Source organism: Mustela nivalis, assembly GCF_964662115.1.
Source record: "Mustela nivalis genome assembly, chromosome: 17".
Lineage (NCBI taxonomy): Eukaryota > Metazoa > Chordata > Mammalia > Carnivora > Mustelidae > Mustela > Mustela nivalis.
Genome location: NC_139036.1, coordinates 11,889,538 through 11,911,204, shown reverse-complemented (window position 1 = coordinate 11,911,204; position 21,667 = coordinate 11,889,538). Strand labels below are relative to the sequence as shown.

General features: G+C 41.5%; 2 protein-coding genes across 5 annotated transcripts in view; one reads left to right on the top strand and one right to left on the bottom strand.

The window, feature by feature from the left end:
* Positions 1-10,325: 10,325 nt before the first annotated feature.
* ITGAE (integrin subunit alpha E) overlaps positions 10,326-21,667 on the bottom strand; it is a 63,609-nt gene continuing 52,267 nt past the window's right edge. For 2 of the 4 annotated variants that reach the window (XM_082705806.1, XM_082705807.1), the window contains exons 27-31: positions 18,539-18,595; positions 18,142-18,237; positions 16,922-17,017; positions 12,143-12,256; positions 10,326-10,616 (exon numbers count right to left, since the gene is read on the bottom strand). In XM_082705806.1, the coding sequence (XP_082561932.1) occupies positions 10,521-10,616; positions 12,143-12,256; positions 16,922-17,017; positions 18,142-18,237; positions 18,539-18,595 (459 nt within the window). In that variant the 3' untranslated portion in view covers positions 10,326-10,520. Of the gene's footprint in view, positions 10,617-12,142; positions 12,257-16,921; positions 17,018-18,141; positions 18,238-18,370; positions 18,596-21,667 lie in introns of all 4 variants that reach the window. The other 2 variants (XR_014304616.1, XR_014304617.1) reach the window with 2 other exon arrangements.
* Positions 18,676-21,613, top strand: HASPIN (histone H3 associated protein kinase). Its single transcript, XM_082705815.1, has one exon. The coding sequence runs from the start codon at positions 18,787-18,789 to the stop codon at positions 21,088-21,090; it is 2,304 nt and encodes a 767-aa protein (XP_082561941.1). The 5' UTR covers positions 18,676-18,786; the 3' UTR covers positions 21,091-21,613.

The following is a 21,667-nucleotide window of genomic DNA, read 5'->3' as shown; positions in this document are numbered from 1 at the left end:
CAGCAAGTCTGCTTTCCCCCACCCCGACCCCTGCCTGCCTCTCTGCCTACTTGTGACCTCTGTCTGTCAAATAAAATAAATAAATAAATCTTTAAAAAAGAAAAGGTCCCACAAATTTCTCCTTTAATTTTTTCTTTTGCTCTGATAATCCTGCTATGAAAAACACATTCCGTTAATAGACATTACTGGTCCATTTAAGAAGTAGCAGATGCATTATTAATGTCATTTCAATATGGTCAACAGGAAAAGGAAGATCCTCTCTGTGGGAAGCATTTTTGAGTCCATCAGTGGCTCCCATGACCCATCTTAATTGATGCGTTGTTATTCATTACTTAGTTTTCAAAATGCAACCTGGGGGAAAACTCTGTGCAGATATCAAGTGCTTAAAAGAGTAGACTTGGGGCGCCTGGGTTGCTTGGTGGGTTAAAGTCTCTGCCTTCGACTCAGGTCATGATCCCAGGGTCCTGGGATTGAGCCCCGCGTCGGGCTCTCTGCTTGGCGGGGAGCTTGCTTCCTCCTCTCTCTCTCTGGCTACTTGTCATCGCTGTCTGTCAAATAAATAAAGAAAATCTTTGAAAAAAAATAAATAAAGCCTCTGCCTTTGGCTCAGATCATGATCTCAAGGTCGTGGAATCGAGTCCCACATCAGGCTCTCTGCTTGGCAGGGAGCCTGCTTCCTCCCCTCGTTCTCTCTGCCTGCCTCTCTGCCTACTTGTGATCTCTCTCTCTCTCTCTCTGTCAAATAAATAAAATCTTTAAAAAAGAAAAAAAAAAGAGTAGACTCAAATGTTGGTCCACTGAGCACCGAAAAGGATAAAGATTCAAACTCAAGTCAACCAACTCTACCACGGTATGTCTTAGAGCAAGCTCATCTTGTTCTTCCTCCTGCTCCCTACAGTGCTTTCTCCCACAGACCTTCATGAAATTCCTCATATCCATCCGCTCCACTCTGCTCCGTTCTCAAATTCACAGAACTAAAGTAGTAGCGAAATGAAAATGAGCAGGAAATCCTCACATAAAAATCGTACTGTGAGTAGTTGTGTCTTCCCACAGTTCCTTATACACAACTCTTCCTTAAGTTATTCTTTATTGCAATTACCATCCCCACCTGCTCTCCAGCCTCACAAACTCCATTAGACACACTCTGCTTCAGCCGAATTGGCTCGCATGCTTTACCGCATCCTTCATTTTCCAGCCTCCAAGCTTTTGCCCACGGCTGGTCTCCCCTCAGTCCTCCATGGCTTCAAGGGGTCTGTCTCCTTCATGAAGTCTTCCAGAATCAATCCCTCAAGTTCTCTAAATTCCCGAAGGACAGGATCTGCACAATTTGGGTATATATCTGTCATACAGGATTTTGAGTGGAGGAAGAGGCTTTAGCACTCTTTATACAACAGGCTTCATGAAGTAGGTGGTCATGGAGCCTTGTGGAGTGGTAAGAGAGGGGGTGGGGGACAAGAAGGAAGGAAAGAAGGAAGGAAGGACTGATTCCTGATCACCCTGCCTCTGGCCATTAGCCTGAATATTTGAAGTGTCTGAGGACAGAGTGACTCAGCTTTTATTTTTGTGTGCGTATTCATAGAAGATTTCAGAGATAATTCTGCCAGAGCATTAAGTTAAATTTGTCTCCTGAAGCAACTTCTTCGTCATCAAGATTCCAAGTCTGTTTTAAGGCCTATCCATGGACAAAGTATAATCAGATGAACAAGCTCTGTTCTCACAACTAGTATCTTCCAGGGGGTGACTCTTGAATGAAAATCATCTAGACTGCTTGCCAAAAAAGCAGATTTTTTGGGCCCGAGCTGGACCAGAGCATCAAGAGCCTTTAGTGGACAAGGCAAAGGAAGCTGAAATGCTGAGCTCCACCTGTACCTCTTGTGCCCAGCGAAGCCTGAAAACCACCACTCCACCCAGGCAGGGCTTTCACCGTAGCCTTGCCAAGTCCGTCAGGAAGATATTCTGGGAAAAGTCATTAGATTTGGAGATCTGCTGCTGTTCCAACAGCTCTGCTATATACCAGACCTGTGGGGTTGTTTCTTTCTCCATAAAACAGAGCTAAAACAGAGTGATCGTTAAAATTAGCTGCACATGTACAAAGCCCAAAACACTGCTTTTTTTAAATGGACCAAAACATATAACGTAGGAGGTCTATGAAGTTGGATGAAAAATGTTACATATTGTGTTCCTGCTCTTTAACTGAAATTTAACATTTCCTTTAATTATGAATGTAGGCAACAAACCATAGCAATGTTAGCAATATCTGTATCTTGGCACCAATAGAAATTACAGCTACCTTTCCACATTACAATTATTGCAGATATCTCAAAATACATTGTAAGCTCATCACTACTTTGAAAGAAGGGTAGATATTAGACCTGATGCTTTAACACTTTAATAAAGAAACACATGTATCTCCATAAGAATTTTTAAATAGTCTGAGTATTATATTTCAATATAATTGGTTATGTGTAAACTTTTATTGTACATATTCAAAAACAAGCTGATGGATGGATAGATGGGAAAATATGTGATAAGGCGAGCCTAGTGTAAAATGTTAATGGAAGAAACTAGATTCAACTCTTCATAGTATGATGTTGGGAAAAAGTCTGAAAAGTGGTCCCTGTGTTTCACCAGAGGGGTCTATGACACAGAAACAAGTTAGAAACCCCTGACTTAGAGGTACTAGTGTCCTTCACTAGCTAGCTGATCCACAGGGCGAGTTCATCACTAGGCAAAGTCCCCCAAGTCCCAGTGTAAAGTGCCAGGAGTTAGGCTGGTAGCTTCTTCCTAGACTTCGATATCTCCAAGGTTTGCAGGACCAAAATGGTTCAGCAGTGTTTTCTCCCACCCCAGTGCTCCAACCTTCATCTCTGAAGAGAAAAAAGGTTACCCCAGAGTAGGACACTAGTCAAACCCAGAAACCAAGGCCAAGATCCCGAGAACATCTGCCAGCACTCTAGGCAGGGTGAGTCCAGGCCCCTTTCCCAGGCCCTGGACAGGAGAGGAGACATCTCCAGGGACCACATCTTCAATCACCTCCCTCCCAGCTGTGCCCTGAGGACTTCGACTGGCTATAGGGCCCCAGAATCCTCTTTTAAGGATAGAGGGAGAGGGAGGAGCAGAGCCTCCAGCGAGCTCTCCTGGAGGTTGGCATCATGGTCTTGGCTTCTTTGTGGTTCTTAGGAAGAGTTTCTCTTTTGGACAGACCACCAGTAAGGACTACTGCTTCCTAACGCCCACCAGCACATTTGTATCACTCAGTTCCCCCATTCTGGAAGTCACATTGCTCCGATTCTGAGTCAAATCACCCTTACTCGCCCAGAGGCTTCTGAGTTCGGAGGGAGAAATACTTCTTTTACTTCTATCCCAGAAGATGGTGCAGTTCAGAAGAGCTAATGAGAAACTACCAGGGCCACATTTTAACTAGACAAGAAAGAAAAAGTAAAGCAGAGAGTGGGGGAAGAAGTCATCTTAGTTCATGGGAAAATACATGGTCTTACCAGCAAAGAAAGTAAACTAAAGCTGTGACTATACACCCATCGACCAAAGAAGTTAAAATGAAAAGAGATCCCAGAACATGTCCATGCTGCTAGACATGTAACATAGCTTAGTCCTTTTAGAAATCTCTTTGGTGGGACGCCTGGGTGGCTCAGTTGGTTAAGCGGCTGCCTTCGGCTCAGGTCATGATCCCAGCGTCCTGGGATCGAGTCCCACATCGGGCTCCTTGCTCGGCAGGGAGCCTGCTTCTCCCTCTGCCTCTAGCCTGCCACTCTGTCTGCCTGTGCTTGCGCTCTGTATCTCTCTCTCTCTCTAACAAATAAATAAAAATCTTAAAAAAAAAAAAAAAAGAAATCTCTTTGGCACCGTATAGCAATTACAAAAATGTCTTTAATTGCACTTTTGGAAGAAGTTGAAAGAGCCTCTTTAAAAGCTGTAAAGAGCTATGCAAATTTAAGTTATTAATTCCCCCAAAGACACATTATCTGAAGGTGTCACCTCTCCCTATCCACTTCACCCACATTTGGCAGCAGCACTTTTTCTGACACTGGTTCCTTGAAAATGGTCACAAATGGCAGAATATCTTATTCTATTTATGTAAAAGAAAACAAAACCCCAAAACTATATACTATCTGTATATACACGAATATTTACAAATGCACAGAATAAAGCCTGGAGGGATGTATGCTAAACCAGTTCATCCCAGCTTCTGAGGAGGGGCTTGGATGGGGCCGTGTGTGACAAAGGCAATTTTTCACCATTTTTTATTTTTTTAAGATTTATCTATTTGAGAAAGAGGAAGCATGCTCAGGAGGAGCAGAGGGAAACGGAGAGAAAATCTCCAGCAGATTCCACTGCTGAGAGCAGAGTCCGAGGGGGGCTTCACAACCCTGAGATCACGACCTGAGCTGAAACCAAGAGTCTGACGTTTAACAGACTGTGCCACCCAGGTGCCCCAATTTTTCACTTTTTATTCTGATCTTACTATCAGAGTCTTATTATTTATGTACTTTTCAAAATATCCTTCTATTAATCAATCAAATGAGTTAACTAAAGTTTGGAATTGTCTATTAAGACAATTATCCAGCTACTTACTGAACTCTGATATTGGAACTACTCTTCCTAAACTGATTAAATGTTTCCCTTGATTCCATTTACTAAATCCGTTCTTAAAGTAATGACAGGGCTGGCTGGCTCAGTTGGTAGAGCACACAACTCTTGTTCTCAGTGTTGTGGTTTGGGCTCCATGCTAGGTAGAGAGATTACTTAAAAATAAAATCTTAAAAAAAAATAATGGTAGACTTCTGGCACTATTACAAGATTTCTCATTACTAATTATAGCTAGGAGACCCAAAAATACCTAGATCCTGATCTTAAATGAATATCTCTACTTGCAGGGGAAGAGATGTACACAGAGCATACGCCATTTGTGGGTAACATAAGGCTGCTGGGGTTGGCCATAAGAAGCATCCCTTTCTCAAAGGGGATCCCTCCTTCACTGTTGGTGGGAATGCAAACTGGTGCAACCACTCTGGAAAACAGCATGGAGGTTCCTCAAAATGTTGAAAATAGAGCTACCCTATGACCCAGCAATTGCACTACTGGGTATTTACCCTAAAGATACAAACGTACTGATCCGAAGGGGCACGTGCACCTGAATGTTTATAGCAGCAATATCTACAATAGCCAAACTATGTAAAGAACCTAGATGTCCATCAACAGATGAATGGACAAAGAAGTGGTATATATACACAATGGAATACTACGCAGCCATCAAAAGAAATGAAATCTTGCCAATTGCGACGATGTGGATGTAACTAGAGGGTATCATGCTTAGCGAAATAAGTCAATCGGAGAAAGACAACTATCATATGCTCTCCCTGATATGAGGAAGTGGAGATGCAACATAGGGAGTTAAGGGGGTAGGAGAAGAATAAATGAAACAAGATGGGATTGGGAGGGAGACAAACCATAAGTGACTCTTAATCTCACAAAACAAACTGAGGGCTGCTGGGGGGAGGGGGGTTGGGAGAAGGGGGTGGGGTTATGGACATTGGGGAGGGTATGTGCTATGGTGAGTGCTGTGAAGTGTGTAAACCTGGTGATTCACAGACCTGTACCCCTGGGGATAAAAATATATTATATGTTTATAAAAAATAAAAAAAATTATATATAAAAAAGAAGCATCCCTTTCTCAAAACTTAATTAGGCCTAAACAGTTGGCAGATTTAGGTTTTCACATCTGCTTGAGGTCATCCCTCCAACAACCAAATCCAAAGTTCCGATGTTATCACAAGAGAAAAAGGTTATTTGAATCTGTACTCATTAAGACTATAATAGGGGAAATGAAAACAGAGAAATCACAAAGGGCATTTTCCCCATGCTGGTGTCAAGCTGACCTCCTTATCTGGTCAGGACAGTGGTCACGACCCACTGTCCTTAGATCTATACAAGTTTTGGCACTTCCTATTCCCAGGCAGAGGAGGGTGAACAGGAAATGGAAAATGCCTGGTCCTAGAAAGGCATCTTTCAGAATAAAGACAAGGCCTTGGCCCAAGCTGTAGTACATGAATCTATAAAATCTAATCATGTCTCCTTATAAGTCTCTTCCCTTCTCAGACTGGTTCCTTATGTAGTCTCTTAACTACACTTGCATTGGCTTAACTCCAATCAGATCAGCACCGCTGTCAGTCACTAGATCATAGGTACACAGTATCGGGCTTGACTGTTATAATGAGAGTAGGGTCTTATTTGTAATAAAAAAGTATAAAAGCAAGGGCTCTAAGTCACCTATAACGCAGACAATTTGGATGAAACTTCTAAGCCCAACAACAGAGAAATATTGAAGCAAACTTACCTCTTTTTTTGCCTTCAAAGGCATATCCTCTGAAATAACTCAAGAAATATAAGGAAGGGGGCGCCTGGGTGGCTCAGTGGGTTAAAGCCTCTGCCTTCGGCTCAGGTCATGATCCCAGAGTCCTGGGATCAAGCCCCACATTGGGCTCTCTGCTCAGCAGGGAGCCTTGTTCCCCCTGTCTCTCTCTGCCTGCCTCTCTGCCTGCTTGTGAAAGAAGTGAAGCAGCTGGAATCAAATCAACAGAAAAGTTGATCATGCCAAAGAGCCTAGTGATTTAACACAGGTAAAATAATAGGCTCCATGAGAAGTGGATGGGTTTTCCAACCAAGCCCCAGAAACTGCTCAAAGGCAGGATAGTAGAGTCAGGCCATGGGCAGGCTGTGAGGCAGGCAGTGGAGGTACACAGAGCAATCCCATTAACTTCTCAGAGCTCTACAACTTCTAGTCAAAGAACTAAGGGTGAAAAGAGTATAAATATGAAAAAGAATCCAAATCACCATTATTTCCGGATAGGATTTTCTCCTTTGAAAATCCAAAAGAATCAACTAAAAATCTATTAAAAAACAAAGTTCAGGGGACGCCTGGGTGGCTCAGTCAGTTAAGCATTTGCCTTCGATTCAGAGTCCTGGGATGCAGTTCCACATCAGGCTCCCTGCTTATCGAGGAGCCTGCCTCCTTCTGCCTGCCGTTCCCCCTGCTTGTGCGCACTCTTCATTGATTTATTTGAGAGAGATAGAGAGAGCTCATGCATGAGCAGAGGGGTTGGGGAGAGGAAGAAGCAGACTCCCTGTTGAGCAGAAAGACTGATGTGGGACTTGATCCCAGAACCCTGGGATTGTGACATGAGCTGAAGGCAGATGCTTAACCAACTGAGCCACCCAGGCATGCTGACAAATCTTTAAAAAAAAAAAAAAAATAGGAAAGAAAGAAATCTCAGCAAGTGGGGAAATGTCATATTTCTGAGTAGGATACTGTAAAGAAAGCAATTCTTCCCAACCTAATCTGTACATTTAAACTAAAATCCTTAATTTAATCCTTAGATCAAAAGGCTTTATTCTTATCTTTAATCTTATCTTTCACAGATACTAAGAATTATCTGAAAAAATATAATCAGTAACTTTTCTTAAGAATGAAAATGTCCTATCAGGTATCAAAATTTACTGCAAAGTTATATGGATTAAAACTGGTATCAAAAACAGGACACCATTTTTCACAATGATCAGGTTAGCAAAATAGTTAAAAGTTTGATGGTGTCCAGTGATAGCAAGGTATACAGTGGAGGCAAGGTATACAGTGGCACTTCATATACTCTCAGTGCAGGTATAAACTGGCAAAAATTTTTTGGAGGTTGACAGACGATGTTCCATTAGTTTTGGGTATACAACATAGTGATTCAACAACTCCACATGTTGTGCTTTGCTCACCCCAAGTGTAGCTACCATCTGTCACCATATGATGCTATTACAATACCATTGACTATAATCCCCATTCTGTGCTTTTCATTCCTGTGACTTATTTCATCTATCGAAATTTCAAATGCACATAATCTCTGAGCCAATAATTGTGCTAGGAACTTACCCATCAATATACTGGAAAAGCAAACTAGACCAGATACATGTTTAGAGAAGTTCATCATACCCTTTCTTTGTAATAAAAAAAGGAAACAGAAACAACCTAAATATCCACTTTGTTAAGCTTTTAAAAAAATTTTTTTAAGTTTAATTTTTATAAGTTTTTTAATTGTTAAGTAAATACAACATAGTGTATTATAGAACTGTTAAAAAGATTGGGGTATGGGGCGCCTGGGTGGCTCAGTGGGTTAAAGCCTCTGCCTTTGGCTCAGGTCATGATCCCAGGGTCCTGGGATCAAGCCCCCCATCGGGCTCTCTGCTCAGCAGGAAGCCTGCTTCCCCCTCTCTCTCTGCCTGCCTCTCTGCCCACTTGTGATCTCTGTCAAATAAATAAATAAAATTAAGAACAAAAACAAACACAAACAAAACAAAACAAAAAGATTGGGATATAGCTGCAGATATTGCTATTAAAAGGTACCTAGAATCTACTAGATGAAAAAGCAGGAGGTGGGACACTACACACTACATACAATGTAATTCCATTTATATATTTATATTTCTAAACATATATATATGTCTAGAGAGATATATGTAGATATATTTAGTTATATTTAGATATATTAAATAATATCTAAATATATCTAGAGAAGAGAGAAAGTAAGTTTACGTTGGTATATTCATAGGAATTTTTTTTTAAAGATTTTATTTCTTTATTTGACAGACAGAGATCACAATCAGGCAGAGAGAGACAGGGGGAACAAGGCTCCCTGCTGAGCAGAGAGCCCAATGTGGGGCTTGATCCCAGGACTTTGGGATCATGACCTGAGCCGAAGGCAGAGGCTTTAACCCACTGAGCCACCCAGGCGCCCTCACAGGAATATTTTTAAAGGAACAGCTAAAAATTTCTTAACAGTGGTTGCATTTGGAAAGAAATTGGAGGTGGAGAGGAAAGGGAGACTTACTTTTCCTTTTTTAGACACCTTTGTGCTCTTTTGAATTTATCATTTGCAAAATGCTAGAAAATGTTCCTTCAATTGTGGTACTGGTACAAGAACAAACAGATCAGTGAAACAAAATTAAGTTTCCAAAATTTATATGTATATATATGAATTTCACAAGGAGTAACAGCAGAATTTCACATTAATGACCATTTCAATAAATGACATAGGGACAACTATTATTCATTGGAAATCTTATAATGAGACTCAAGGTCAACAACAAAACAGAAACCACTCTAGATATTTCAAGCATAAAGGGATTTAGTTAGGTTTCAAATTTGTCAGGAGGGCTAGAAAATAAAAACAGGAGAGTTGGTATGACCCAGAGGTCAGGAGTTGCAGGAAGCTGCCACCACTGCTGGAGGCCACAGCCAAAAGAAAGACTTCTCTATCTTTCCACCTTCCAGTCTTATGCAAGTGCCTCTCACTGCCAAAACCTAAACTAGAAACCCACCTGCAAGGGAGGAAATGTTTAGTCTTTTAACCCCTGTGATATAGGAGTGTAGAAAAGCAAAGGAGGTGGAAAGTTAGTTATGCTTCTGGGAGAAAACAAACAAAATGAAAAATGAAAAAACAAAATCCAGTCCCTAATTCATACCTTATACACATATACATTTCAGAAAAAAAAATAAAATTTAAAAGAAATAAAGAAAGCATCTGAATTAAATATAAGGATCACTTTGTACATTATATACTGATTTAATTTTTATGCGATAACTTTTATGATACATGAAAAGAAAGATTTCTCCACTGTAGGGTTAAGAGTATGGAGATGAAAAAAAAAAAAAAAAAGAGTATGGAGATGAGTCAAGTTTTAACATAGGGCATAAAGATAAAATAAGATACTAAGAACAAAGTCAGCCTGTAACAAGGCCCTAATCTGTGCTCCCAACTCCCAGGCCAGTTCCATCTCCTCCTGTGGAAGAGTGCTCTCTCCTAGTGACAGTATTTACTGAGCAACAAAAGTCTCCTAAGCAATTCGCTAAGCAGGAAGCTGGGTAAGGATTAGCACAGTGCATTATTTAAATAGATATACTCATACATATAACAGAAATGAAACTACAGAACAAAGTCTTGGTTTTCTCTTCACCTCTCTAGTTCCTGTTTTGGTGACTTCTATTTTTCTACTTTTTACATTTGTTACAGGTGGTGCTTTTCATGGCCTGATTTGAAATAATAGACAACATCTTAGGATCTTGAAAATGCTAGACTAGGAAAAGCTTCTGACCACTGTCCCCCAAGATGTACTTTGTAGAAGACCACATTGGGAAACATTAATAGAAATGCCAAGAAAAAGCATTCTTAGGCAAATAAGGTTGGAAATTGCTATACCTTCTCTTGGGGAAAAAATATCACAGAGTATATTTCTGTATTAAAGGCACGTCTGTAAAGAAAACAGTTTAATTTTATTTAATATTAGATATTTCCCAAGTTTATTTTCTGCAAAACATACAAGCACTTTTGGTACAATGTATGGTTAAAAAACAATATTCCTCAAACAATTTGTTAGATTCTACTCTAGATCATCCTTAAAAAAAAAAAAAAAAAAAGACACGAAGACTGGTTGATGTTCTTTCCCCCAAAATGAGGAAGCTGGTCCTAATCGTCTTCTGTGAGCAGATTTTCTGATTTCAGCTGAGTCTTCCTTATGTTCTCCAAGTTCAGGTTTTGGTATTTTCTTTTAAAAAAGCCACACTAAAACAAACAAGGGGAAGTCCCATTACAGACCTAAGATACCCACTTGTTTCAGAAAACCATTATCTAGTTGTTGCCAAAATAGCTCCTATACTCCTCTGTTTTTCATGCCTCCTCTGAATCTCTCCCTGATTATGTGATCCTTCAGGATCTGGTTTTTTTGTTTTTTTTTTTTTTCTTTAAATCAGGAACTATTATATTTTTAAAAATTTTTTTAATTTAAATTCAGTTAACTAACATATAGTACATCATTAGTTCTTGATGTAGTGTTCTGTGATTCATTAGGGGCATATAATACCCAGGGCTCATCACAGCAGGTCCCCTCCTTAATGCCCATCACTCAGTTACCCCACCCCCCACCTCCTCCCTTCTGTGACCTTCAGTTTGTTTCCTGGAGTCAAGAGTCTCTCATCATTTGTCTCCCTCTCTGATTTCTTCCCATTCACTTTCCCCTCCCTTCCCCTATGGTCCTCTTCACTATTCCTATGTTCCACATATGAGTGCAACCATACAATAACTACGTTTCTCTGACTGACTTATTTTACCTAGCATGACGCCCTTCAATTCCATCCACGTTGATGTAAATGATAGATATTCATCCTTTCTGATGGCTGAATAATATTCCAATGTATATATGGACCATATCCTCTTTATCCATTCATCTGCTGAAGGACATCTCGGCTCCTTCCACAGTTTAGCTATTGAGGACCTTGCTGCTATGAACATTGGGATACATGTACCCCTTCTTTTCACTACATCTGTACAAGATCCATCTTAAATGCTGCCTTTCCACAAGCCTTTTCTGGTGCCCATTCTCCAGTCAGAAGTGAAAAATCACCTTCCTCTTAGGTCCCCAAACTCCTTAACCTTTTTAACTTAACTAATTCTAGAAGTATTATAGTTTTGGCTGTAATGCATCTTATTTATGTAAAAATATGCAGCCTACTATGAATAGTATGGCCTCCTACATCAAGAAACTCACAGTCTAGGAGCACTTGGCTGGCTTAGTGACTCTCGATCTCAGGGCTGTAAGTTTGAGCCTCATGCTGGGTGTAAAGATTGCTTAAAAATAAAAAAGTCTTAAAAAAAAAAAACTCACAACCTAGTAGGAACAAAAATAATTACAATACAGTGTGATGCCTGCCACTTGGAAGGGTTTCCAGAAAACAGCATATTCACAGGAAAAGCATATAACTCAGCTTAGAGACTGAGGAATCTCTGGGCTGAGATTTAAGGAAGAGTGTGAACAAGGTGGAAAAGTGGGGAAAGGCATTGGTGTGGAGGGATAGCAGTATAGACAGCAAGCACAGAAACACAAACTTACTGTTCCATGTGTTCAGAGGAAAAAGTGAGACTTAAGGGTGGAGAGGGGCAGAGGCCACAGAGTGAGGGTCATGAAAGCAGCAAAAAAGTTTGAACGTTAAAACAGGGGAAGGAAAGTAAAGGATTTAAATAGGGTAATGATCATCATATCTGTTTTAGGAAAATCTCTCTGTACTCTGATATTTCACATGAGTAGAACTGACCTGGAATAGGATGATTATAATCAGAGTCAAAGCCAGAAGGCCACAACCACTGCTTATAATAATGATAACGAAGACAGGCAAATAACGCTCCTCTTTCAGGAAGATGACTGTGATCTGGAACAAGACAAGGAGATCATCCAATAAGTCTGCTAAAGGAGATGAGAATAAAACTCTACATGTTATTTTAAGGAACAAAATAGAACTTGGCAACATTCTGTATATTGACCGAGGCTGACAGTAAAACAAAAAGCTAAACATTTCTTGATTGCATCATCTAAAATTATCTAAAGAGCCTTCCAGTTTCTGATCCTGCATGTGGAGTACATGATGGGCACCACCCCATACTAACAAGTACAAAGCTGAACAGACTGAAAAATCAACAACTCTTGAGTTTCTAAGAGAGGGAAGACACTTGGCAAACTGCTGCCTCTAAGACTGGTAAGGGAGAAAGACAAATATAGGGAGTAGAGTCTTCCCAGTGCTGGTGTATGAAAATCTGATCTGTAATGAATGAATTATAAGAAGCTCAGTACTGACAACTCTCAGAGTTAAAAACCCAAGGGAACCCAGTCATAATGGAGCTCCCACAATACTATAAGGTTTTCTTCCAGGAGCTTTACTAGGTTCCTACAGTAAATACTGGAGAAAAATCCCTTTGTGCTTCTGGCAAGGGGAGAGGAAAAGGAATCATTTTGAAATAGGCCACACTCTGTCTGGCCTACCCTCAGGGGAAACTAGTTAATTAGAGCCTAACCTGCTAAGGTATTACCAGGGCCTAACTGACCTGGGGTAAGGGAAATACCCAACTCAAGCCCATTCTAGGGATCCTGTCCCATCTAAGGGGGTTGAAAAAAAAAAGAGAAATACTTGTGAAGTTCACAGCCCAGAGGCATAGGTTCACTAAAAGACTGAAACCTAATCATAGAATAGTAGAGCACTTCCCCTCCCCACACCTCACCACATTAGTAAAGACCTATTTACAGCAGTTCTTTTTACCTGGTACATCATGTCCAGCTATCAAGAAAAAATGATCAGAAAAAAAAAAGAAAAGAAAAAAATTATAAAACATACAAAAAATACAATTTGAAGACACAAAGCAAGCATCAAAACCAGACAGAGAAAGGATATTTGAATTATCGGACCTGAAATTTAAAACAACTATGATTAATATGGTAAGGGCTCTAATGGATAAAGTAGACCGCATGTAAGAACAAAGACAAAGAACAGAGAGGTAATTAAGCAGCGATGGAAACCCCAGGAAAGAACAAGACAGAAAGACAGACAGAAAGAAAGAAGGAAAGAAAAGAACCAAAAGATATATTAGAGATTTTTAAAAAAACACTGTAAGAGAAATGATGAATGCCTTTGATGAGCTCATTAGTAGACTGGCATGGCTGACGAAAGAATCTCTGAACTAAGTACACGAAAAGAATCCAGGAAAAGCAAAGAGAACAAACACTGGATGGAAAAAACACACCAACAACAGCACAATAAAATTATCTAAGGAACAAAATACTTCCAATTATTTTGTTCTGTCAGGAGATCTGTTAAGGATTCTTTGACAGTTTTAACAGAAGTCTCAGAGAATTACAATCTCTAGGTTTTAGAGAACACTGAAAGATAGAAAATCAGTTCTACATCCACCTATGCCACTCTGTGTCCTTGAGCCCCAAGCTCTTCTTCAAAATGATGACTGATTTCAAATAATCTCTATGTCCTTTTCAACTCTGTTCTGACAGCTCTTTTGACCTTGCACAAATCCCACATGAAATATATCACAGAGATACTGGTCTGCTCGTCACCAAACTAAAGTGTATGTTACCTCAAAGACATGATAATAAATGCAAAAGGGCCCATGTACACTCCAGCTGACCCTTCGACAACACGGGTTTGAACTGTATAGGTCTGCTTATATGCAGATTTTTTTGGATAAACACAGTACTGTAAATGTATCTTTTATGATTTTCTTAACATTTTCTTTTCTCTAGCTTACTTTATTATAAGAATAGAGTATTTAATATAATAAGGCTTCTGGTTCACAATATCCTATTAGTAAAGTTCTGGGGGAGTTAAAAGTTATACATGGGTTTTTGACTATGAGGGGAGTTGACACCACTAACCCTCGTGTTGTTCAAGAGTCAGATATACTTACAGAGTTCTTCTATCAGAAGCCAACTCCCAGCATTGTTGTCTAAAGGCTGTCTTAATTTTAGGAGTCTAAGCCCTCTTCTCATTAACAGGACTCACCTGAAAAGCTCAGGGGACACTGCTTCCCAAGTGAGACCCAGTTATGGCCTTCCCATGGCCAGAGCTTCCCAGGACTTAAGTGGGGCCAGAGGGCCACCAAGACTTCTCTGCCTGCCCAAAACACTGAGCTCCTTTCATGCACATGTTTAGGCACCAAGGTCAGGAGGCCTTTGGAGATCATTTCTATATGAGTTGGAAAGGTGGACAAATTTACCTTTAAGATTTTTTTTATTTCTGTGCGTGTTCAAGTATGCACTTATGCAAGCAGGGAAAGGCAGAGGAAGAGGGAGAGAATCTTTAGTGGACTCTGTGCTGAGCACAGAGACTGATGAGGGGCGCCATTCCTTAACCCTGAGATCATGACCTGAGCTGAAACCAAGAGCTGAATGCTCAACTAACTCAACCACTCAGGTACCCCTGAACAAATTCACCTTTAAAGCCTCTTCCAATTAAGTTATAAATGCCAGTTACTTCCTATAGTTGACCCTCCAGGTAACTATGTAATTCACATGTAGCTGAGGTTAATAGGAGTAAGTTCTGGGCCTTGCAAATAGGGAGGGAGCAAAGCAACAGAGAGGGAGGAAGAAAAAGAAGAAAGCTGTTTTTTCTTCTATGGAAGAGTGAAGTGGAGGGCAGTGGGGAAGGACTTGAGAATCTGGGTTTAGGAATGTAATGAAACAAGTCCCAAGGTCATAGTGATGTAACGGGACAGATTTCAGTAGAAGAAATGCTCCTCTTTCTCAAAGTCTCTTCCCCCTTTTCTCTTCTAAACCCACAAGTTCCAAATTTGACATAAAGCTACCCTGGTTAAGATGGAGAGAGAAACAGGACACAGAATACTAGTGCTTGTAGTCAAACACTGATGCGGTCTACCCAACAACCATTCTCTCCTTTTAATTTCTATTCAGAAATCATCACTGGTCTAAGCTAATCATGACAGAGCTATTCCCCTTTGCCAGTGACTGACATCAGAGCCAGTTCTCTCTGAAAAGATGTATAGAAATAGTTCCTGGGAGTTTTTAGGAAAATTTCCCTCCCTGAAAAGGGAAGACACACTTAGAAAAATTCCTTTTGCATCTACTAATCTCTTGCTTCCTACTTTGTATCCTGCCATATGAAGAAACAGCACTGGGAAAGGTGGCATCTTTGTGCTGGCTACAAGGGAAGGTGGCACCAACACAGATGGTAGGGCACAAGATCCAAAGGAGCCAGGTCCTTGACCAGACAAATAACAGATGCCTTTATGGTACATTAGTGGAAGTCTTCCCTTACTTGCAGATAAAATGCGCTTGGATACATAGCTATTTATACTCATAGGTTCACGCTACCTTATGTGCTTATTGTCAGTAACAACTTAATACTTTGCTTAGGATGCTGAATTTAAAGGAAGGAAAATAATTATTGGAAATCTATGTACAGAAATAAATGCATAAAAAAAATAAAAAAAATTTTTTTAAATAATAAAATAAATAAAATAAAATAATTAAAAAAATAAAAATAAAATAAAATAAAATAAATAAAAAATAAAAAAATTTTAAAAAATTTAAAAAATTTTTAAAAAATTTAAAAAAATAAATAAAAAAAGAAAAGAAAGAAATGCATCACTAAGAGAGGTAAATTAATTATTTATAAGTATGTGCATATACGAAACTGTTAATCGTAACACTCTTTGTGAAGAAATTAGGGACATGGGGGCGTGAGGAACCATTATTTTACATTTGATATTTTTCTGTGAGGCTTGGATTTTCTTGCTGGTTTGTTTGTTTTTTTTAAACTGGGCAGTGGGATAATGGAGCGATTCTTTCCTCCATATAATTTTCTGTATTAGAAATACTTAAAAATAAAAAGGAAATGTTATTTCTGACATGTCTGGAGAATTGATCCTTTTTCCTCTTCCAGAAAAGAAATCAGAGGATCTAATATTTAGAAATCCAATGTCACTCTCTTGACATTCCCTCCAGTAATAATCATGCCTGACCAATGAGCCCACAGATGGATTATCTCTCAAGTTAGTCGCTGCTGCCAGCGGACAATTAACCACATCTAGTTTAAGTGTGAACAAGATTATTTAGCTCACAGTCACAGACATCAGTTTGATTTGTGGTCGCACTTTTGCAAAAGAAATCCCAAGAGTTCTCCTATTTAAAATTTATAAAAGAATTACACATTCCTGAGTAACTGGTTAATATAAACACTGATACTGTACACTAGGAAGGCTGTCAATGTATACAAAAGATAATAATTTCTCACTTAGCATATTTTAAAGATATATTTTTCAAATCAAAGTACACATAGCTGTTGATTAGAGCATAGTTATTTCAGCTTAGTCCTCTTATTCAATTGCCATTTCAAAGATGGAAACACTGAGGCAGAAGCTGACTAATTCAAGGTTCCAGAGGCAGATGGTGGTAGAGTCAAAATCAGAGGTGGCAAGACTGAAAACAGGAAGAGCTACCTGTACAGAGACTCGAAGGCTAGGCATAGTTTTCCCCAGAACACTGCTCAGAAAACCAGAAAATAGCCAGGGATTACCTCAGTTCTGTGGTTCTCTGCATTCAGCCCCTCATATAGAGATTTGTTGAAATAGATTTCACCAAGGATCTGCAGTTCATTTACACCTCTTGGTAACTGTGAGATGGAGGGTAGATAAAAACATATTTTAGACATAGACTTACTTTTTTGAACAGTATCTTTTCCTTTAAACGTGTTCCTTCTCCTGTATTCCTTTGTCTAGTTAGCTGTCTTGGCAATCACAAAGTTACCAAAGCAAGAAACCTACAATCATTCCCCAATTTCTTTTCCTATACACTTTACCTCATGTCACAGCCTCACTCACCAGCCCCAATTCAGTTCTTGACAATTCTTTTTTTTTTTTTTTCCTTTCCTCACGTCTGTCCCTTTTCTCCATTCTTCATTGCTACTCCTTCAGTTCAGATATCATCATTCTTACCTGGATCACTGTGAGGAGTTAAACTTCATCCTAATGCCCACTTTAGAGTGAGTGACCAGGAAATGCCTCTCTAAGAAGGTAACATTGGAGCTAAATATAAGAAACCATGCACATGAAGATACGGGGGAAGAACAGTGGGAGAAGGGAGAGCAGAGGCAAAGATCCTGTGGCCAGAATAATATTGGAGAAACAGAAAGGACAGAATAGCTGGAGTATACAAAGTGGGAAAGAGCCGAGTACTAGGAGATAAAGTTGAAGAAGCAGAGACTAGATCATGCAGTACCTTGCAGGCCATTGAAAAAGTATGTGTTTTACTTGGGGTGTCTTCAAATGTAACTTTTTTGTTTTCAGAGCCATGGCATAATGTTTACTTAAAATAGCTGTTATGTGAATAAAGATTTGTCGAAGGCATGGCAAGAGCAGAGACAGGAGAAAAAAACAGCTTACTGCAACGGCCTGGGCAAGAGATGGTGGCCTGAACTACAACAGTAGCAGTGGAGATGGAAAGAAGTGAATGGATTTATAACATCTTTTGGAGGTGGAATGATGGAGCTTGGGGCTGGAATAGATGTGGGGATGTAAGAAAGGAAGGAGTCACAGCTATCTCCTAAGTAACTACAGTCACTTACCCTAGTATATTACCCCAAGTAACTGTGTAAAGAACAGATTGGGGCAAAAGGTGAATCGAGACACCTGTTTTGGACATGTTACATTTGAGATGCTATTAACTTTTCTCGGACAGAGAGCCGATGCACATGAGCAGCAGAACAATCAAATCTGAAGCATTCGCCATCTCAAGTACCTGCTGAGACTGATTCAAGGAGAGCTCTGCAGCCACCGTTACATTTTCTTTATTTGAAGTGATGGTGCAGTTCACTGAATACCATTGGTCCACATACTGAAAAGGAAACTCTGATTACAGTTAAGCACTATCCCCTTTTGCGTGAAAAGGCAGAAAACTTAACAGTACGCAGTGGACGTTCAAGTTCCAGAATAGAGGTGCGAACAGGTTCAGCGCTCCCCTTGCTCACCTTGGCTCAAGCAAAGCCGCAACCGCGGCTGACTTGACCCAGAGAAGAAGCTAAGGAGAGCCTGGAGGCCACCCTGCATTCGCTTTCAGCAGCAGCAGCCCCGCGCCGCTCACGTCACCCGCTTCAAGCCCTCCTCCCTCCCTAAGCTCTCGGGAAGGCCGCGCTCACCCAAACGGGATCTTTCCCACATTCTTTCTCCAGACTGGAGTTGCACTTAGTGTTGGCCTGAAACGAGAGCCATGACAGTACGGATAAGAAGATGCCAAATTGCCAGTCACCCGCCACCTCCCGCGGGACCCGTTGTGATGCGCATGCTCACGGCCGGACGCTAGGACCCAGCAGTCAGGCCCGCCCGTGCGTCTGTCTTAAGGAAGTCTCGCGGTGTTTGCATTTGAATCTCCGGGCGGGTGCCGACCATGGCGGCGTCACGCCAGCGACTCGGGAATCGCCTCTTCCGAACGTATGGGGCTGTGGGCGGCGGGAGGCCGCGGCGGCGGCCGGACCGGGCAGTCGCGCAGTGGTTCCCGCCGCAAGACCGGAAGCGTTTTTTCAGCAGCAGCAGTAGTAGCAGCGACGGTCCCTCGGGGTCTATCGCTTCCGACGATCCCGACGACCCTGACTTCCTCGACGTTCGGGTAAGTCAGCGGCGGAGGCGCCCTGGCGGCCAAGCCTCCAAGGACTGGCCGAGTCTGATCGTGACTCCACGACGCCTGAGGCTGCGAGCTCGGCCTCCGCAAAAGTGCAGCACCCCCTGCGGCCCGCTTGGACCGCCGCCCTTTCCTAAGGGTAACCCAGGCCGCCTCAGCCCGGACCTCAGTACGTGCGACCAGCCCGAGGACGGCGGCGAGCTGGGCACCAGTGCCTCCCTGTTCAACAGTCTGGCCTCTCCCGGCCCTGGCCCCTCCGCCTCTCTGGATGCGGCCTCCGAAGTCCCGATCGGCTTCCATCTCCCAGCAGCCTCCCCGGACCCAACATCCCTCCATGGCTTCCAGGAGGCAGCAGCGGGAGGAAGCAGGTTCACCAGACTGGCCCACCAAGCCCACGCCAGCCTCAGGTCAGCTCTCTTTAGTCTTATGGACTCTGGAAACCCTGAAGATTCTGAGTTTGCGGCAGATGGGAAGAATATGAGGGAGTCTTGCTGTGAAAGGGAATGGGCTGGGAAGAGGTTGGAGAGGCCAGGTTTATCAAGCATCGATAAGAAGAGGGCCACAGACCAGGACTCCTGTCAAGAGATTGGGTCTCAAGGGGCTGCCCAGATGGACGAGGAGGCAGATGGTTGCAAGGGCTGTATTGTACCTGGGGAAATCAACAGGTTTGAGAGAACTGGGCCTAGGCGAAAAAGGAAACTTCAGGAAACAGCAGAAACCTCCCTTCTCCATTATCACCAGTTTAAGAAGAGCCAAAAGATGGAAAAAGACTCATTCCTCACCCAGGACCTGACTCACTTACAGAACGACTGCTCTTGGACCAAAGCCAGGGCTTCCTTCAGTTTCCACAAGAAGAAGATGGTGACTGCTGTGTCTGAAGTATGCAGCAGCCACACCATTGCCAGTTCTCTCTCTGAGTCCCTCATATCCGAATATTCAAACCCTCCTATTATGAACAGAACAAATAGTGCTCTGTCTCCTTGGCGCTGCTCTTCCATGTATTTGCTAACCCCCTTAAAGACATTACATGTCACAGACAAAAAGGCATCTGATGCTGAGAAAGTTTATGGGGAATGCAATCAGGAAGGTCCTATCCCCTTTAGTCATTGCCTTTCCACAGAAAAATTGGAGTGCTGTCAGAAGATTGGGGAAGGAGTGTTTGGAGAAGTGTTTCAAACAGTGGCTAATCACACACCTGTTGCCCTAAAAATCATTGCTATTGAAGGACCAGATTTAGTCAATGGAGCCCATCAAAAAACTTTTGAGGAAATTCTACCAGAGATAATCATCTCCAAAGAGTTGAGCCTCTTGTCTGATGAGGTATGCAACCGTACGGAAGGCTTTATTGGTTTGAACTCAGTGCACTGTGTTCAAGGATCTTACCCTCCCTCGCTTCTCCGAGCCTGGGACCATTATAACTCAACTAAAGGGTCTGCAAATGACCGGCCTGACTTTTTTGAGGAAGACCAGCTCTTCATTGTACTGGAATTTGAGTTTGGAGGGACTGACTTAGAACAAATGAGAACGAAGTTGTCCTCCATGGCTACTGCAAAGAGCATCCTACACCAGATCACGGCATCCCTCGCGGTGGCAGAGGCATCACTGCACTTTGAGCACCGAGACTTACACTGGGGGAACGTGCTCTTAAAGAAAACCAGCCTCAAAGAGCTCCACTACACCCTTAATGGGAAGACAAGCAGTATCCCCACCCGTGGAGTGCAAGTCAATATCATTGACTACACACTGTCACGGTTGGAGCGGGATGGGATTGTGGTGTTCTGTGACATTTCCATGGATGAGGACCTATTTACAGGTGAAGGTGACTACCAGTTTGAGATCTATAGGCTAATGAGGAAGGAGAACAACAACTGCTGGGGTGAATATCACCCTTACAATAATGTGCTCTGGCTCCATTACCTAACAGATAAGATTCTGAAACAGATGACCTTCAAGATTAAATGTAACACCCCTGCCATGAAACAAATGAAGAGAAAGATCCAGCATTTTTATAGGACAATGCTGAACTTCAGCTCTGCCACTGACTTGCTTTGCCAGCACAGTCTATTTAAATAAGCCAGAGGTGCCTTACTGGCCCAAACTGAGAGGACACTGGTCTTAAAGCCCCTGATGCTATTTTCAATCTCCATCCCCAGAGGAGGGTGGAATTCCCATTCTAAACGTTTCTAGAAATTAACAAATGTTCTTTAAAAATAAACTATACCTGGGAACAAATGATTACAATATATAAGCCCTCTTTTTGTCAACAGACTCCATTCTGTAAATGCCTTTCCATATATTCATTTTTGAACCTTGACATTTCATAAACCCTGAGCAAAAAAAAAATTCAGGAAAGCCAAAGGCCTCAGCTTTCATAGTGATCAGAGCCTGTGGCTGTGGGTATCATAAGGGAAGTCAACTGAGAGCAAAGGAGCTGTAGCAAAGCAGAGACAGGGACAGACTGGAGGGAGGAAAGATAGTAAATTTATAGGGAGAAGGGCAAGAAGTACCTGTTTATCAAACTTATTTGTCAATTACAAAGAAGCAGAATTTATCAGTTTTTCAAAGGGAAAATAAATATGTCCATGGGTTTTAAAAAGGTTTGAATTTTTGGTTATTTTTCATCAAGGGAAGGAAAACTGAAATGTTTTAA